Source organism: Platalea leucorodia (assembly GCF_965183815.1).
Source record: "Platalea leucorodia genome assembly, chromosome: 4".
In the NCBI taxonomy this organism is placed as follows: Eukaryota; Metazoa; Chordata; class Aves; order Pelecaniformes; family Threskiornithidae; genus Platalea; species Platalea leucorodia.
In genome coordinates, this window is record NC_138826.1 from 116,574,015 (window position 1) to 116,594,086 (window position 20,072).

The 20,072-nt window shown below is 36.8% G+C and overlaps 1 protein-coding gene across 1 annotated transcript in view; it reads right to left on the reverse strand.

The window, feature by feature from the left end:
- Positions 1-20,072, reverse strand: part of HGF (hepatocyte growth factor) — a gene marked incomplete at both ends in the record, with an annotated part of 56,968 nt that overhangs the window by 27,547 nt on the left and 9,349 nt on the right. Inside the window, 5 exons of the mRNA XM_082308475.1 lie at positions 4,692-4,812; positions 6,511-6,653; positions 11,401-11,515; positions 12,121-12,233; positions 16,994-17,159. Coding sequence (XP_082164601.1) covers positions 4,692-4,812; positions 6,511-6,653; positions 11,401-11,515; positions 12,121-12,233; positions 16,994-17,159 — 658 coding nt within the window. The remainder of the gene's footprint in view (positions 1-4,691; positions 4,813-6,510; positions 6,654-11,400; positions 11,516-12,120; positions 12,234-16,993; positions 17,160-20,072) is intronic.

Sequence of the window (20,072 nt, forward strand, 5' to 3'; positions counted from 1 at the left end):
GGCAAACAAGAACCAGGTGCCATTAACCTTGGGTCTGATCCTGTGAGATGAATGCAGATACTCTTTTAACACTATTAGAAAGTTAATAACATAAAATCTCTTTCCAAATATGCAGCAGAATCAGACCTCCACTGAGGGGATTCCCTGCTGTGCTAATGCACAGGATACCGGATGGGGTAACTCTGCTAATTGCTAAACTCTTGCTCTTCTGTCTGTCAACTGATGACCAGACTCTAAAGCCACTTGTTTTTGTAACACAGCCCAATTAAGTGTGGATTATATAAACACTGCCTGGCATGCCGGACTCATTAAGAAAACAGGTTCTTCAGTGCAACAACCCTGGGTTCAAACTGGAAGCTATTTTGAATAGCTATGTTATTAATGATAGCTCCATTTTTGTAATAGAGCTCATTCTAGGTCATGCTCTCATTTCAAGCATTGGGGAAAAAAGAGAAAGATAAGGAATTAGCTTCCATCTTGCTTTATCTCATTAAGATTTGAAACTACTGCGCCATTTAATTGTTTCCACGTTTCTACTGCCATCATTGAAGGATCAGGCAGATATTCAAGATAAGGAGGTTCTTTTTCTATAAAGGTGCTATATTAACATCTATAAACTTAAAGAGGAGATAAATGCATAGTTTTTTTCCTCCAGTGAATACAAATTCTCTTGGTTTTCCAGTTTTATTGAAACATGTTTGTAAAAGAAACAAAAAGTAGATTTGCCCCTGAGGGAAACATGAAAAGTATGTAAGAGAACAATAAAGTTAACTACCTGGGAACTTGAACCCACTTACAACTGCAAGCAGATGTGTTTCACACTAGCAGAGGAAAATATGATTTACAAGACTGTGTTTTTGCTAGGATGTTTTTTCTGTCAATCGATCATGCTAATTTTGACTCATGCATTTGCAACTTGATCTCCCATTCCTTGGGAAACATCAGGTTCCTTTATCTATACAAGGGACACGGACAGGATTTAAGTAGAATTAAAACAAACAAACAAAAAAAAACCCAAACAAAACACAAAGAAACAAAACACCAAAACCATCAAGGAGAAACCTTACAAAACTGAGAATTCAAGGGCAGTCAAGAATGTGGTAGTTTCAGATCTAGCAGCAGTACCCTGTTATCTCCTAGGTAGAAGACAAACTGTGAAGGAACAAATTGTGTCCAAGGATTTCACAAGAAAGCATTTAAAGGGTAATAATATGGCAGAAAATGAGATGGCTTTGGCCACCCAGTAGGTGCAGTGATGAGCTTTGATGTTGGCAGCACATGCTCCATGTCAAGTAGCAATGGAGAGTCCATGGCACTACCCAGGAACCAAGGTGAGTCCAGGAATGGCAAGGTATCTGCAGTCATAGCTCCCAAAAACCATTCAAAACAACTGGGGATGTAAAGGCTCCACTCTCTAGAAGGCAAGTGTCTTTCATAGCATTGAATGCTCTGTCCTTCCTAATATTACTTGATATGTTCCTACAGTATGTAAAAAATGTGTTATTTACAAACTAAAACTTAAGTAGAGATGTAACAGTTCTTCCAGGATCAAGCTTTGAGTGTCTTTATGGAATGGAGTAGTGTCCGTGAACTGTATCTTTCCACGTACTACATCTCTGTGCCCTTTTCTAGAGCAACAACAGCCTTCCCAGTCACTGGTTCTTCACACAATATTCAGACATGCTTCTGCTGTCCTTCATGTCCAGCAAGCAACAGTTACTCAGTTCCTATAGAAAAGGCCAACTAGCCTTTAAGACACAAATATTAGGGACAAGATAAACAACAGGGCTTCGAACTGTTCCACACAATTCAACAGTGAGACTGTGGAGGATTCCCTGAGAGCTTGTCCCTTTGCTCTGCACACTCCTCCTTCCCCAGTACACTTGGGCACAGGCCTCTTGCTTAGACACAACAAAGAGCCTGAGGTTTCCAAGATCTTTCAGAACCCTACATATTTCTTTTTTTTTTCCCCCTTGAAACTGCAGTAGCTGTACTTCACTGCTGAAACTGAAATGAAGCATTAAGATACACATCTGGTGTCAAAATCAAGACTTTTTCTCAGTTTCTAGGAGGGAAAAAAAAAGTGTTAGACAAAGAGATAACATTTATCCTCTTTAAAGACAGATGCTGATCTCTAGCTCTGCTAGAACTAAACTGAAACTTAGTGTCTAAAACTCTTCATTGATATTTCTTTTCCTCTCCTTTTTGTTTTAAAAGACATGCAGGACTGGAAACTTGATTTTGTATAAAGTAAATTTTCATACAAGAGATATAAACCAGAGTATTTTAATAAAAGAATACCTGCAGCTATTCAACTCTCATACTACACTTCAACCCTACTTTCCTCCATGCAATAAGTACCTATTTTCACAGCATATTTGGTTTTGAGCAGAAAATATGAGCAGAAGTGGAGAAAACTGCTGCTTTGCTATGCTGCTCTATGCCTATCTAAGTCATTTTCCTCAATGATCTTCCTTCCATACTCAGGCATAATCCCGCCTGTGAGGAGTACACAAGAGAACTTCAGAGTACAACTCTGCATCCACTAATAGCTAAAAATGGGTCATGCAGGAGCTGTTTGAGGGGATTCCTACTGCTAGCTATCACATCTAAGTAAATAGGTGTTATCAGTTCTGTTCAGTAACTGACCTCTGAAGGGAATAAATGTGGACTAATTCATTGAGGTGACAAAAAGGAAAAGTGAGATGTATTCACCCCTGAAAGCATTGTCCAACAGCAGATAGACTGAAACATCTGAAAAGATTACTAGTTTTACTTCTCTTTCTTCATCATTGTAACTGATGAATCCGTAAATGAAAATAAGTTTAAATCTGTCCAGGTAGTCCTTCCTGGTTTCCAGGTTATTCACATTACCCCTAGATGTTCTAGTATAAGCCTCTCTATAGATTGCCGTATTTTAATGGATCATTTCTTCCAGACCACCTCTCTTATTTTTAACTTAAATAACTATTAAAAAACCAAATAAACCAAAGCCCACAACATTTTTAAAAGCTAGTATAATCAAAGTATAATCGTTACTACCTTTAGTGACCATTCTATGAAGTTAATTAACATCAGTGTATTAGAAATGTACTGGACCCCAGTTACTCTTCTGAAAGCACATACAGATCAGTTCAGTCTGGATGGGTTGCTTTTTGATAAAAAAGCATTTTTATTACAGTCTGAAAACTCTCAAGAAGATGTTTTCTGAAGGAAATCTTTCAAGGAGGAAGGCAATCGTTCATGAGACTGCAGTTAGTCTGAAAAGTCATTTTGCAAACAATCCAAAATTAATGGAAAAAAGACATTTCCTCCTAACAGTAAAATTATTATTGTTTGTACCCAGAAGTTCTATAAATGCTTCACTCCCAAGGAACAAATTTCTTTCTGTGACTTATTCTAGAATGCACAGCAAGTGAATGGCAAACCTCAGAAACAGATTGTCTTCAGTCCCAGTCTGCTAATACAAAATATTTATTGTAACAGAACTATGGAAGAGCCTGCTATTATTCATGAAGCAGATCATCTGAGCCAAGAGGAAAAAGAGGTTGTATCACATAAACTCCAAAACTGCAGATCCTTAATGTTTTGCTGAATAATCAGGCTTTTTAAAATCTACCAGTACCCATATTTCTGAGTATAAAAATGATGCTTTATTTAGTGGAACACTTCAATATATATATATAAAGATACTTTCAGTGGAAGGTCTTAATCATTCTGAGTTTGTTGATTCTTGCAGTCTTCCTCTAGCAGTTTAAGTTTATTCAATCCACTTTATAAATGGAATTAATCCAAAATCCAGAGTAAAACTAAAATGAAAATTTAGTCCCGTTTAAGAGAAACACAAAGGCCCTCCTGTGTGGCCTAACCCCCCCCACAAAATCCTTCCAAAAGGATATATTATAGATGACCCTTTGCGGTCGGGTGAATTTTACCCTCTAGGACAAACCCTAACGGGGATGCAGTTTGTCTTGATATTTCTGACTCATCTTTTGGCATTATATATCTATGGCTAAATTAAAAAAAAAAAAAAAAAAAAAAAAGTCTAAAATATAAATCCATGTGCATAAAATGCTAAACAGACCGATGAACTCCTTTCCCGGACTGGAAAAACACATGTAGTGGGCAAACATTTTGGTCAAAAAAAATGGATACTTAAACCTGATTACAACAGAAGACCATCTACAGCTTTAAAGCTGTTCAATAGTTCAAAAAAAGAGCATACTCTGACTTGACAATGTTGCAAGTTTATATTCACTAATTGTGTTAAGAACTCGAACAAAAATGTATGACTTTTAATCATTATTTACTTTGTGATCACTTTAAGGCATTTTAAGCTGACTGAAGCTGCATAACAACATATACAGAAACATTCAGAGGTTAATTTTTTACTGTCAATGAAGCTAGGGAGGAAATTTTGATCAATTAATGCAGCACATGTACATCACTGTGCTACACAGCTATGGGATGTAGCCACAACTGCACAAAATATCCTCTAGTTCCCATCCTGCATCTCCATCACAAAGGTAGCCAGCCTGAACACACCACGGGCCAGAAGCCCAAGCAACTAAAACTGGTGAACTCCATAAATTTCAGTTCAGCTAGTGCTGATTTTGCCCAGCTGGTTCCAGAACGTGTGTAATTTTCAAATTATAACCACATGGATTTGCTTGGGGGGGAGGAGAGGTTACCTCTCTGGACGAAATTTGTGCTTGTGTGGTCTCTGAAGATCCCAACGCTGACACTCCTTGCCTGACTCGGTGTGATCCATTGGCCCTCTGTAACTCTCTCCATTGCAGGTCATGCATTCAACTAGGAAAGAAAATAGGTACTAGTCATTTATTATGCTGATGACTTGTAGCACAAAAAAAAAAAAAAATTAAAAGAATTACATCCTATACCTGCTGTTATAAATTGAAACCAACCTAAAGAGGTATAAAAGGTGGTATCTTTTAGTTAGGTTGGTATGGGAAATGCCCTTTGGAATAGAATTGCATCACTTTCTTAGATCTAATCCAGATGTTTAAATTTGGTATCACTTTATAGAACACTTATGGTTTCGAGGCAGGTAGGTGTGAGCTAAGAGGCATTCATGTTCCTAGCAGATTTTTAACCTTACTTATGGTTAATAACAGAGACAGACACATATCTAAGGAAGGGGTATTTTTTAGAGGTGATATTTTCTCATTAAGTAACATTCATTATTCTAAATCACTCTAAGTTGTAGTATAATTACAGCACAAGTTTAAGTACAGAATAATGGCTGAATCACAATTTCAATGCAGTACAGTCTGTCTCTTTAAATTCCCAGCACTTTCAAGCTGCATATGATACTGTTTCTTTTCGATACTAATTCTTTTTGGCAGCTTAAACTATGATACATTTTCAGCCCTGGTTTGGGAAAGTGGGGGGTGGAGGGAGAGTGGGCAAAAGCTACCAAAGGGATTTGAAATCACTGTTGAACAAAATATGCTTCATAATTTAGAATGAGAAGTCTTCAAATATAAAATAAATTCACCATAATTAACTATACACGCATTTCTCAAGTGTCCTCTAATTAGAGTAATTGTAACGAAGGATCATTTAGTAAATACTAATTTATACAATTACAGATCTCACTCTTCAGTCGAAACATCCGCTACCAAAGTCTTCATCCTGCAGTGAGTTCCAGGTCTTATCCCATTTGAAGCTCACTTAAACTGATCTTCAAATGTCAGCTTTTAATAGATTTTCAAGCTCCTTGTAAATCATTATCTTCTTCCCTCTCTTCCTTTTCTTCCCCCACCACTGCATAGTTATTGCACATGACACATTAGAAGGAAAATTAAAGACATCCTATCTTGAGAATTTAAATGGGTTGATTGACTGGAACTGAATTAGCTGATTAGCAAGATATAAGAACTTAGTTTGGAGGTTAACAGAACTTAAAAGTCAAAAAATGCAATGGTGCACATGGAACACCTTTCAAATTCTGTGACTTAAAAGTCGAATGGGACTGGATTTTATAAAAAGTTATACTTATTTACAGTATTTATTTGAAAAAACAAAATGCATGCTTAGATTGAACTTTTGTCCTGTAATCCAATATCTATATTTTCATAAAAAAGAAGAACAAAAGTTGATTTTACCATGGAATGGCACTAGAAGATTTTATCACATAGTAATGCTGAAATTGTTAATGGATTCACTATGGACTAGACAAGTGAAAAAAGGCTCACATTTGTGTGATCAGCACAACTTCATTGTTCCAGCTCCTCTGTGACCTGAAAAAAAAGCTGCTGAGCCTGAAAGCTTGTTCAAGAGTTCGAGAGTACTGGAACATAACAAGATCTCTTCTTTCTCTAATTACTGCTTTTCATGCTACATGAATTATTCTTGCTGAGAAATCACCTATTCTTTCTCCAAAGTCCACGAGCGAGTGTCACTGAAACTCTTGTTTCATTGTACCTGTTCTGTGTAGTTGCTGTCAGCAGAGAAAAGGCAACTTTCCACGTGAGCCGTGATGGTTACCTTGTGAACAGAGGGGGATGTCGCAGACTTCATGGCGTGTCTCCGGACTGGTGGTGAAGCACCATGGCCCTCCTTCTTCCCCTCGGGGGTTTCGACAGTAGTTTTCCCGCAGGTCTTTACCCCGATAGCTCGAAGGCAAAAAGCTAGTTTTAAAATGACAATCATTACAGTATAAGAGCATGCAAACTTTGGTGTTAATCATACTATTTTTTACAAACAGTTAAAAACAATCACATTTCTGCTTCCTTCTCCCTCCACCCTGCCTACACAAATGCACACACCCAAATATCTGTCCATACACAAATACACATCTTCAGTCAGGATTACTCAATCAATGGCCTAAATCTGGGACAATTTGTCTAGCCTGTAGCTTGCTCTAGCAAGTTTTACTCCCGTCCCTTGGGCATCCAGAGCCAACTCTCTCCTGCAGAGCCAGAGGCAGCAGCACACTCCCTGCCCGCCCTCGCTGCGCTCTCCTTCACAAGCTCATAACTACACAAACAATAGTGGAAGACCCTTGGATGAGGGGGAAAAAATGTATTGGGTGCATAGGGGAAAAAATCATTGGGTCCATAGCCATGTCAGTCCTGCCTTTCCTATGCATGTTGTGCACATATAGCAAGCCCAGCTCAGCTTAGTGTGCACCTACTACATAAAGCCCGCAATCAGAGAAACCTCTTCCCATCCCCAATCAGGCAGCAGCTAGAACTGAGCATCAGGAGCATGTGAGTGTGACCAAGTGGTACGACACACCGTGCTGAGAGGTTTTCACTGCCCAAAACCACGGACTGCTTTGCATTTCAGCATCAGAAATTTCCCCAGATCCCGCTTTAGCTGTCTTGCTTCATGTTCTGCTACAAGCCCCACTGTTGTCACCTTAGGGTCTGCTACTTATAGACCCACTCATCATTGTTATTGTACAAATTAGGTCATTTACCAGTGACCTAGCTGACTTAAACTGTGCTCTCCCTTTCGTTATATTTTCTGCTTTTGCTGTAAGGGGCTATTAAATAACAATACCCCTTAAGATTTTTCCCTTAGATTAGGAGTTCTCAGCACAATGCTAAGCACTTGGGTTTTTTTAGTGATTTAATAGAAATGTGAGCTAATACTATATTTTTTGCTTAACGCACATTTTCAGTATGAGATTTTGTTGCTTATGCTCAGTCCATCAAATATAAACTCTCCAGGGTCAAGGTTTTGTGTTCTTAGCTGTCTGTAAAATTATGTGCTTACCTCTAGACAAACTCCCACACACATGCTGAGATATATGTAGGCATATATATATGTATATTTATACATAAAAGTAACAATAGTTGTTTTTCCCCAGAGACTAGGTAATCAGTAACCCCATAGTAAGGAGTCCAACCCCAGAGCTGGTTCTGTTCAATGCCATTGCAAGAGCTCACGACCACACTGAGGCTGCACATTGCAGACAAACCCAGTGACACTTCACTGCCACTTTCATTGCAGTGATGCTTAAACAGCAGCTAAATCTCTGTAGCTAAAACCACATTAAATTCAGAGTTATGCTCAATTCCATGAAGATTTTTTTTTTTTAATTGAAAAATTGGGCTAAATACATAGAGGATCACACAAAACTTGCAATTCAACTTAATGGATTTAATTTTTGATCTTTCTAAGACTTGTTCCATGTTTTTTTTCTTCAGTATATTTAAATTCTGGTGGAAATATCAGCAGTAAAGTGCATCTTTTATTCTGAAAATTCTCAGTACTTTATTTTGGATTTTTGCTTTTTTTTTTTTTTTTTTTTTCCCCGGTTGGTTTATTTTTTGTTTTGTTTTGGTGTGGATTTTTTTAATCACCAAAGGAATTCAAATGTATCTATGTTCTAGAGGAAAAGAAAATGAATAAAATTTCAACTAACTTCTTTCAGAAGACTGTAGACACTTGCAGCTTAGGAAACTAAAGTAAACACTTGGGACAGTCTTTATACACACACACTGATTTAATTTATATACAAAAACAGAAGAGAAATGTATGGTTCCTGCTGTCCTTGTCAAATTCTATGCTACAAATGAATAAATTAAAAATTTAAAAAGAGACAGTGAGAGAAAGAGAGAGAAACAAAAAGAAAAATCTGACGTGTGACATTTTAATCATGTTTTATTCCCATTAATGAAATCTTTGAACTAACTGGAGTGGAAAATACCGCTGTTAATTACATTGTGGTTCTAGTCAGGGCAATGCAGAAGCATTATTTAAAAATGCTTTTCTTATTTTTGGTGCTTGAAGAGAATATTTTTTATGTCATTACTGCTGCCTATAAAATTGTTGCCACTGTTTTTCCTCTGTTGTCTTGTAATATAAATCCCTCAAATTTTTTTAGCTAAAGACAAGCCTGGGCAAACTTTTCTGATGGGACATTGCAACCTTTATGTGTGTCAATGTAGTATGTCAGTGCATATTAGAAAATTTTATTTAATTTTCCTGCTGGAAAATCTTTCTGCTCAGCAATTATGGACATTAGAAAATATAGGGAAAAAGCATTTCAAATTACTTCAGATATGCTGTCAGAACATTAAAAAAAATTTCTAAATTAATAGCATTAGAAAATCAGGATGGGTCAGATGTACAAATGGCTTCAACAGGTACTGAAGCAGCATTCTTGAGGGAGGAAAAGATGAGATGCAGTAAAGACACACCCAGAAACGGAAGACAGAGCCACTCCTAAAACTGTGTGCTGATTTAGTTCAACTATATTAGGTAAAGAAAAAAAGAAGAAAGCCAAAAACTGAAACCAGTAAGAGTAATGGTAAAAACAGCTTCAACCACAGCAAAAATCACAGAAACTAGCATAAAGCATGTGAAGTACTGGTCTACTCTTTGACCATTTCTCTTTGAGCTCTTTTTGCATTGGCTTTATCCATTTTGATAAAAAACTCTTAAGAGCAAAAAAAACAATAATCTTGTAATGTGTACTAGGATGGAGATGAAAATAATGGAGCCTTGATATTAGCTTGGAGTCTCCAGGTTCTACTGGAATACAAATAAATAAAAATATAATTTGTTAAATCCAAGCACAAGTGTAAAGTCTGAAGTTATTTCAATTCTTTCTAGAAAGACAATGAAAAATCAGTAAAGTACATTTCTGCCTTGAATATGAAAAAGGGATTTATTTTCCAATGGTACTTTACAATAATCAGATGTTGAGAAAAACCGACCTAAAAATCTAAGCTTTTCATACTAATAAGTTCCAAACACACCACTACTGTCTGCTTCTTCCCATCTCCCTCATGTCTCTGATGATGAAATCATATTTTCTGATGTTGAAAACCAAAATTAGCATGCAGCCACCTCATTTATCCAGTGACCTTTTAAAAATTAAACCTATTGCACAAGGCAGGAGAAAAGTCATTCTCATAAAATACATCATAGAAGAGTGGCTGTCCAAATGTATTAGATAAAGCTGTGTATGTTGTATATTAAAATGCAATTTAGTGATAATATGTACTATCGAGACACCTTTATTTAATTATATAAAGTCATATGTCTATTATATAGAATAAATGTTCATTCTTGCTTAGGCTGCAATTATTGAGAATTCTTTTATTTCTAAAAGATGAAGACTGTATACTTCAAGGTGTTGAGTCTCAAGAGGTCATTGCTGTGGGAGCTGATAGTATTTATTACAGGTTCACAATTAAGAGCGAGTCTGGTCCCACACTGAAAATCAAACACACTACCATCTATATTATAAGCAGCCAAGTCTAGTCAAGCCCAAGCCTGAGGCTCAGCTTTGTAACACATCATAAGAGGAGAGAACCCAAGTATCCTTTGCCTTTTGATGTTGTTCCAAGATATCATCTTGCACACTGGATAGATTTGGTCAGGACAGGACTGAGCAGTGCACAGCCCAGTTCCTCACTAGTAATCTCCAGCTTGGCTCCTCCTAAACAAAGTGCTGATGCTGGGAGTCCAGAGCAAATGGCAGCAATGTGGATAGGAAGCTTATGGGTGAGAGGACACTTTGGTTTTGGCTCTTAAGAGTTTATTATCTAAATGGCTAAAGCCAAAACAAAAAGGTTCAAAGAGAAATGGTCGAAGACTAGACCAGTACTTCATAGTCCTTTTGCTAGTTTCCAGCAATGCTTGTTGTGGTTGAATATGTTTTTACCATTACTCTTACTGGCTTCAGGTTTTGGCTTTCTTCTTTTTTTCCTTAGCCAATATAGTTCAACCAAGTCTACTCTCAAGGTGTAGATATGGCCTCAGGTCCTCACTACATCAGGTCTTAAACTCAAAAGTTAAGTCCCATACCTGCTGCATCACTCTTTAGTTATTGCTCATATGATCTGAAGGAAAGGTTTTCAATAATCTGTTCAGTCCTTTCCATGTATTTCTTGCCTGGTCTAAGTGCTATATTCTACAAATAATAGAGAATTAATAGTAACTATGCAAAATATAGTAACAATAATTATATACCAATCAAATAGGTGGCCTAATATCCCTAATATCCCTCGCTTCCTAATAAAGTATTTTTTTAAATTACTCATTTCCCGGGAGTCTATTAGAAAATAGTAATAAACTTCCAGACCTCAGGCTGGAGTTATGCAGCTGTTTTGTTTCTGCCAGTAGCTAAGAGATCAAGAGGATATAAACAGCTAAAAAAAATGACACAGGAAAGGAAGGAATCCAGACACACAGGATGGCATTTAGGAGAGACCTCTCTGGAGAAAGCCCAAGAAGGTAAGGATTTTCTGGGATCTGGAGAATGGCATCTCTTGGGGAAAGGCAAGAATACACCTAAGAGATTTTGTTGTCTAAGGTCAGTTTTTTCATAAATTCTTTGTCTGCTAATAAGTCAAACCATGCTTTATGGAAGCTGTCTGAGCACTATTCCCATTGTCTCTGCTCCTGAACTCTTACCTGTGCTCATGGGGGATCATTGAATTCCAGGCTTGACACTGGATACCACTTTTGGTAACAGATATTGTTCCTTTGTAGTCTGCTCCTTTTCCGATGATACAATTCCTGACATAGTCTATTGAAAGAAAAGAGAAGAAAATTAGGTGTTTGGTTAATGTATTCAAAATTAGAGCTCATCATTGGTTTTCACATAAAAATAATATATTTTTGATAGCCTTTAAATACTTAATTATTCAAAATACTGTTTAATAGTACCTGTACATTCTTGTCTCCTTTTTTTTTTTTTTCAAAATATTGATCACTAACTTCCCAAAGAAAGCTACTGAAAATGTTTCCAAAGTGTCTGATTGACCAAAAGTCCATGTCTGAGGACTTAAGTCCCCCACTCATTAATGAGGTAAATAAAGCAATATTAGGTCAATAACAGTAACTCATACCACTGAGCTTTTAAGTAGTAAACTTAAGTAGCAATTCAGACTGGGACATGTGATGGTAGGCCAATATGTAGGTTGGAAAACTGAGCAAGAGCAAATATGTAGACAAACTTGCCTGACCACAAGTCCAGGATATTTGTAAATAAAACTGTAGGATTAAGCTTTCAGAATGCATAAAACCATCCCATGCCCAGAATGCTTCTACAGCCAAAAAGTGACTGACTGACCTCAGCTTTTTTCCCCCTCCATAGCTGGAAAACCAAAAATCAGTAAATAAATCAGTTACCCTTCTTTTCATACAGATCAAACGCATGGTCTTGCTTCTTTCTCACACCATTTGTCAAGCTGTTGAAGGATAACCAATGGCATCGTTTTGTAACTCTGTCATAAGCAAAGGCCCTGCAAAGAAAGTCTGGATGAGAAAAAAATCTCTGTGTGGTTTATAATAATGACACATGGCCTGCCAAGGAGCATGCAATGACATCAGATTTATTTTTACTGGGAAAGTAAAAATACAGAGAAACAGCCCAAATTACCATTTAAACCCACAACTGTGCTGACAAGAACAAAGAAACAAAGAAATTAAATTGATGTGGCCATTGTATTAAATACCAGCTTGGTTGTTCACACTAATCTAAGAGTTCCCTTGTCATTTAAGATCTTTATTTTAAAAGTGAGATAAATGTGACGGAGACAGCATTTGTGTCTCCAGTTGTGCTGTTTTCTGGGGAATGAAAAGGAAGACTCTAAAACATCATCTTTGCTCTGCTTACTATATGACTCTGAAATAGTTAAGTATCTCACCCTGATGGCTTGAGGAAAATTCAAGCACAAGGAGTTTGTTTCTTGCCTAGAGCAACAGAGCTGTTTAAAAACAAGATTATTTTTATTTTTATGAATAATCTAAAGTGTGACAGTGTACCTACAGCTTGTCCTTGCTTTGCTTTTGTTTTCTTTTTTTCTCTTATTTTTAACTGCTTTCAAGGATAGAGTACAATGTGTGCTGAATTGAGTGGATTGGGGGGGGGCAAGACAGACAAACAGAAATCAGAAGAGCAAAACCACTTTCTTTCAATATTTTAAATTAAATGTGCAGACCTTTTTCTGCTAGCATTATTTTGAAAGGAAATTCCTTAAGTGTAGGTAAAATATTTTAAAGGATTTTAAAAACACAGTTGACTGCCTGGATAGGGGCAACAGTTATTCCAATAAGAAAAAAAGAAAAAAGAAAAAAAACCCAAAAAACTAACAAAAAAACCCCATTGACAACTCTTTTTTTCCCTTAATTTCTCATTAGAACCAAATAACAAATCACTGACATGATACTATTGTCTCTAACCCACCACAAAGTCTACATTTCTGTCAATCATCCCAAAACTTCTGATATTTTATTCTGACCTGAGAAGGCGTTTTAACACTTCTTGATAATATCCAAAAGACACACAGATTTCATACACTTCATCCATACTTTGGCTGTGCCATATTCCTGAGCACTACATCCCCCAACTCAAAGCTCTTTGATCTTCATTTAATTCCCCTCTTGCCATACAAGTTTTTCTGTGTGAGATCTTGCTGGCTTCAGTTAAAAATATTACAAGATCCTATCCAACCTCCCCACTCTTCTCTCTTTCAGACATCCTCTTCATTATCGTTTCCATCACCAAACAGATTTTTCATCCAACTGCTCTCTCTATTCTGTTGACTCCAAATGTTTCCAACCTGCTAACCTTCATCCTTCTGCCCTTGTTCAGCCTTCTGTTCTCTCCTGGCTAGTTCTCAAATATGAGCATATCCAAGTGCCTCTAACTCCATCTTCACAAAAATATCCTTGACCTTTCCTGCCTTTCCAATTACATTCTCCTTTCCCCTCCTCCCTCCTAAAGTAGGAATGCAGAATGCACTGTTTACAAACATTTCTTTCAGTTTTTGCCTTTCAGTTGCCTTTTGGTTTCTTTCCAGTTTGGCTTCAGCCACTTCTGCACATAAAAGTTTCTAACAATCTTTTCTTGGACTCAAATCTGGAGGGGTTTTACACTTCCAAAGTCAACATATTTAAGCAAATTCTTGGACTTTCTTCTACTGATACTGCCGATCACAACAATTTTTGTTGTTGCTATTTGTACTGAGATGGTAGATTTTCTGATCAGATACTGGAATCCTGTGGTTTGTACTGGAATCCCTTTCTGTGTAAATACAAAGACACTCTAGAAATTAAGCAGATAACAAAGGATAAGACAGGCACAGCTTTGTAGGTAAGGAAGTGACATGTCTGCAAAAGTCATCTGCATAGCCAATAAAATAGTAACTATATTATCTTTTTCTCATCTATAAGAAATGTAGTGGGAAAAGCTGCAAGGATGACTGCAAGAAAACAGTGGGAGTAATGGACTGCAAATGGTGGTGAAACAAAGGAATAAGAGCAGCTTAGCAGCAGGTTAATAAAGCTGATAGGGAAGGCAGAAAATGATGCACAGAGAGTTATGAAGTCAAAAGGGCAAGGTAAGTGAATCTAAGGGATACTTTGATGGGGGATTTTAGGAATAGTGGTATGAAGAAGAAGCATTTCTAGATAAGGATCTTGCAACTCACTTGGAAATTATCAAGATCTGTGTAAGCATGATAGCAAGGGAAAAGAGGAAAGGTCCATTCTGAGAAGTGACATATATTAGCTCCAACAAAAAGGTGTCAGAGTTAAAAACAGCAAGGATTAAAGATTATCAAATATAATACTCACAATTTACTTGCAAGTTATGCAGAAACTTATCATAAATAAATCAGAAGTTGTTTTTTGTTTGTTTGTTTTGTTTTTTTGTTTGTTTTGTTTTTTTCCCCAGAAAACAAGGAGTGGCTGATCCTTTGTAAGTCTGTAGTGACTGGAATCTGCTACTTTACCACTTTCTGACAGAAAAGAAACCCAACCCTCTCCCTGCTTGTGTGCTTCACAGGGCACAGACCCAGGGGTTGCTGCACCCAGGGCTATTGTCACAATTATATTACAAAGTATTTCTATTTTACTTGATCTTAATACTTAAACAAATTGAATTTGAATCCAGAAAGTGAAACATCAATGCTGTGACCCAAGTGATGGAGAATTACTGCATGGGTATGAAGCATCAGAATCAAGCCATGAAAATGTCAATAAACAAAGGAAAATCAAACTCTTGTATTTCAAGTCTTTAAAATGATATTTTGTGTTACTTCTTATTTTAGAATGCTGCCACAGCAACCAGCAAACTAATTGGTTTCAATTTAAGTTGGCAACAAATTTCACCTTGTAGTAACATACATATGCTGGGGATCCTATGAATAAAAGGGAAGCATTGTTAATCACTGATTCCTTTAAAAGAGAACACATGTCAAATATGTGTTTACAGTAGCATCAAAGAACTACGCGCACTACAACAGGACTTGTCCGGGGCCAAATGGGAAACCACAAGAATGTTCCCAGATACAGAAAATCCCTCTTTCTCTGCTGCATAGTGGTAGCACAGGCAAGACCTAACCACCTACACCTCTGCTGTTAGCCTTCCTTGCTAAAAAAGTGTCGAAAAATTGCAAATTCAAAGCACGATTAGTCAAATTTACAATTCTTTTTCATCTGAAGTGCAAAATAGTTACATGACTGGTTGGAATTCTGCTGTCTGTGAGTAGGATTCTTCCAAGCCTTGTTCTCAAAGTCCCTTATGGCTCCTCTCTGTTGCTTTATGACTGATTACTGCAGAGAGAATTTGCCCCTTAATGAATCCATCAGACACTGTCCCAATAGAAAAAATTCTTCACAAATGAGAAAGTAATAAAAATTCAGAGAGATTCTGGATTATTATTCATGTAAAATAGAATCAACAAATACATTAACCTACTTTTTATTTTCAGAACATAGAACATACCAGCCAGAGCAGCTACAACTACCTTGAGACAATTTTCCTAAGCAGATGCTGGAATACAGAATTGTTGTTTGCTTGGCATCATTCAGAATTTTTTTATGCTTTGAAACTTAATTTTATAATACTCCTCACTGCTGACCATCAGAACTCAGGGACCTCTTGCTGTATTGAATACAACCTGATCTGCTTGGCAATGTTATCAGTGGAAGCTCTGCCAATAGGAAAAGGAGTGGCTTGTACCATGTGAAAAATATTAGTGCCTGGAAAAATAAGTAAACTCTGCTCATTGTTTACATATATAAATAGTCAAAGTACAAAAGAATACAAACTAGATCTTGCAGCACTGGAATTAAAGGTTTAAAGAAGGATTAAATTACAGTCGAGGATCTTTTCTGCCAAGGAAGAACTTTAGTTATCACATTTGGTCTAGCTTCCATTTGTACTGATTGTCAAAACTTTTTTATGTTTCAATATCAGGCTCACATTTATCCCAGTACTCACCAGTACAGAAGTCATCCATTCTCTCCAAGATTCTCCTGCATTCACGTTCTTTCATTTATTGCTAATGGTCTAGACTGAGAGAGGCCAGGGGGATAATTTATGTCTAATACATGGAAAAAATAATAGTGATTTGTTCCAAAAAATAGTAGACAATATGTACAAGGCAGACAAGCAATCAGCTGCATGATGTGTTTCAAAGAGACAGCAGATGCTGAAGAATAGCTATCGTATACTTGTAGTGATTGTGCAGCCCAGAAGGTTTGATTCCATTGTATAAGATTCGTCGTACTTGCCAGTGAACTTCAGCAGTGCATGTATCTGTGTTCCATGTGTGAGGTTCCCATTGATTTCAGTGGGAGTAATGTGCAAAGAATGAAGACAGAATATGGTCTGAAGTGGTGCTGAAATACTGCAGCTGTGATGTGTGACAACAACCATTTTATAAGAGACATAAAAATCTCAGAAATGTTCACCGAACACTACAGTGCAGCACAAGTCATCCACATCTTAACATGAGGACATTTTTTCACCTATGTTATGGAAAAGATTACAGATTGGACAAGCTAAGAAGACAGAACAGCTCCAATAAAGCTTCAGAAAAGACTGAAACTCTCTGGACAGGTAGAACAAGGTCATGGAAATTAAAAAAGCACAGTCTTTAGGATGTCTTCAGTACAAGCTACCACTGATGACAATTACAGACAGATCTTTGGCTATCTATTATATAGATACCATTAGGAAAAAAAAAATTAAAAATAGAGATACATAACTTACTTGCAAGTGAATGAAAGGCCTTTGTTCCTGCTGCATCTCTTGGCACATTGCTCAGTGGTATTTAACAGCTTGGTTTTCACTTCCAGTGTTTTGTTTACTTTAATGAGCATCAACTCTCCTGTTTTTTTGAAGTCATGAAGAGGATTTCTCCTTTTTCCCTTACCCTCTAAGAAAGAGGTAAAGAAAAAAAAAACAAAAAAAAACACTGTAAAGAAGAGTGGTGAGATTAAAGATGTCATTGGATATGAATAACATTTATTAGGAATTATAGGAACACTGGTACCGAAAGCAGAGAAATTCACCAAATTAAGGTACAAGCAGATACTTGAGAAGAATTGATTATTTTATGTGGTGATCTCCATTCCTAAAAACAGGAATGGTAGGAATTATACCAAGATTAATTTCCAATAAAGACTTGCATAATGCTAGAAAAGGGCAAGAGGAAACCTTTTCACCCATTGTAAAATTTTTTGAGAACCCCCAAAATATGCTTGATAATAATAATCTGAGATCTTATAAATATTTCTATGAAAAACTCAAGTGAAAAAGATGAATGAAGGTCTTTTTTTTTGGATGGACAGAGTGTAGTTACAATCAGAAGGAAAAGGATACAAATGTTATACAGAATCACAATCTGAGTATAATAAACTGTTCTTAAACCAGCAAACTTTTAATCACAAATTGTGAAAAGAAGTGGAGCCTGGAAGTGACACAAAGTAATCATCTGTCCTCCCTCTGCTCAGTGAGCAGCCCGAGTGTTGCGTCTGGTTTAAGTGTGACTGAATTAGTGTTATTAGCCTACAGAAAAGAAGACAAGGGGAGGCAGAGGCCATAGCATGGAAACAATCTGCACTGCTGCAAAGATTTCTGCAAAAAGGAACTCACTGAACTGGTTTCCATGTCTCCATTGAAAGGCCCGGAAGAAAGAGTATAAAACAGAGCAGGGAAGATTGGCTAGAGATGTTTGGATAAAGTGCAAGAGGAAAAGTCCTTCACTGAAAGAAAACCCCACAATTTTCCCAATATGTATGTATATTTTTTTTTTTCCCTGTAGAAACCAGTCTGCCAGTGTAGGCTGCTCCATCGTCAGTGATGGCAGATGAGTACCTCTGGAGAGTGATTCTCCTCATTCTGACAGATGAGTAACACAGGGAGGACAAATTGCCCTTTGGATTTATTTCTCCTATTTCACTCAATGATCCCAGATGATCTTTTTGGATTAGATGGCTAATCTAGGTACAGTTGGGTGAATGAATCCATCCTTAATTTACAAAGTAGGTACTAGTATTTTTCATAACTTCTTTCTGCATAGCTGTTTTCACAGCTGTCCTTTCATCTTTCTCTGGAGAATGTGCAACAATGATAGAACACGAATGCTCAGGATCAATTTATTAAATTTTGCCAGTCTTTCAAATATATGAAACCTCAGCCTAGTGGTCTGTCATCCTGAATAGATAATTCCTCATGCAAGTGCACAGTGCACTTAGGTCAGTAAATTTTTGTTTGGTGCACTCTGTGCAGAAGCTCAGAATAACTCTGTAAATAGCAATAGCTGAGGCTCTGAAAGAGTTACTGACAGCTCCACATTTTGTAAAGCCAAAGAGGGCTTAAGGGTGTTCCCTTTGCAGAACTTCCATCCTGATCATTAAGTGAGCTCACATTTTCACTGGATTCAGCTAAATCACACCTCTCAGTGGTGAGTTATCCCCAAGACACCTAAAAATACACCAAAGATATTTAAATTAGCTTTCATCAAGCTTCAGCCTTTTCAAAAAAGAAAATCAAAGGAGTAGAATATCTCTTCTGCAAAGTCCCTATAAAATAATCTTTACCCCATCTTACTCTCCTTTTTGAATTGCTGAAAGTGAACTATGCTATTCCCCTGCACCTAATAGCTCACAAGTTTAATTCCAACTACAAACATTTTCAGAAAAAAAGAATTTATTTCCCTCCAAATCCATGTTATTATTATATGAAGAAGCTTTTGAAGAAAAGATCAAATGTTAATAGTTTTGGTGCTGTGTTAGGGACTCATATCAGCTCTCTTAAGCATTTTCAGCCTTTTATTTGTGCAGTGCACTTGCACCCAAAATTAATGTTTAGAGAAATGCTGTGAGGACACTCTTGCCGTAAATATCTGCACCCTGTTACTGGAAGCCGTTGTGTCTACACTGAAGCTGCTTTATTTTTTGCTGTACCTGTGATAGAACCAAGGTGCTGCAAAAAGGATTGCATCTGCTTTTTTAGACAACCACAGAAAAACAAGCTTTTGTGGTAAATATCTCAATCTATTATCTTACAAGACATATTTGTTAGTTCTATGTTGTCTCAGCCAAGACTTTTATGTCAAATGGAGGTAAGAATCTCTACAGAAATATCAAAGTATTTTCTTTCAGTTCTTGATGCTAACATTTCCCGTCTACTGATAAGTGTCATTATCTTAATTCCCAATGATAACAGCTTCTTAAGCTCACCAGCTAGCATGCAAGAATATGATTAAAAAAAATCAAGAAATTCTGTTCTGCCTGAAAAACATGGTTCACAGTTGTGTGCTTTTTTTTTCTTCTTTTCCTAGCAGTTGTCCAAAGAGGATTATGGGTTTGATCTTGCATTTAGCAATTCATAACAGCCTGATTTACTTTAGCTTTCAAACAACAACATTCTATGACTTGCCTATAATCCAAAAGGCAAAGGGCCAAAAGCATCTGTGGTGTGACTGTTAGATCCATCAGAATAAAGCAAAGCATTACTTTTACAACTCTAACAACAAAATAAATAAAAATAATTGAGCTTTTTTTACTCCAAATTAGGTGCATTTATAATTAAAATCTTAAATAAAGTGCCCTAGAAATGCTCTATGTTAAAGGTTATCATGCAATATGCTATAACACAAATATTAATTTGTGATTGCCATTCATTTCAGTTTCCTAAACTTTGATTAATCAGGACTTTTGGCTATTTTGTAGGCTATGTCCTCTGACATTTCTTGTAGCTGAATATCATATTCTAAGGAAGTCTGACATTCCACTTAAATTTGAAAATAATAGCAGCTGATTCAAACACAAAAGAATTCAGTCAA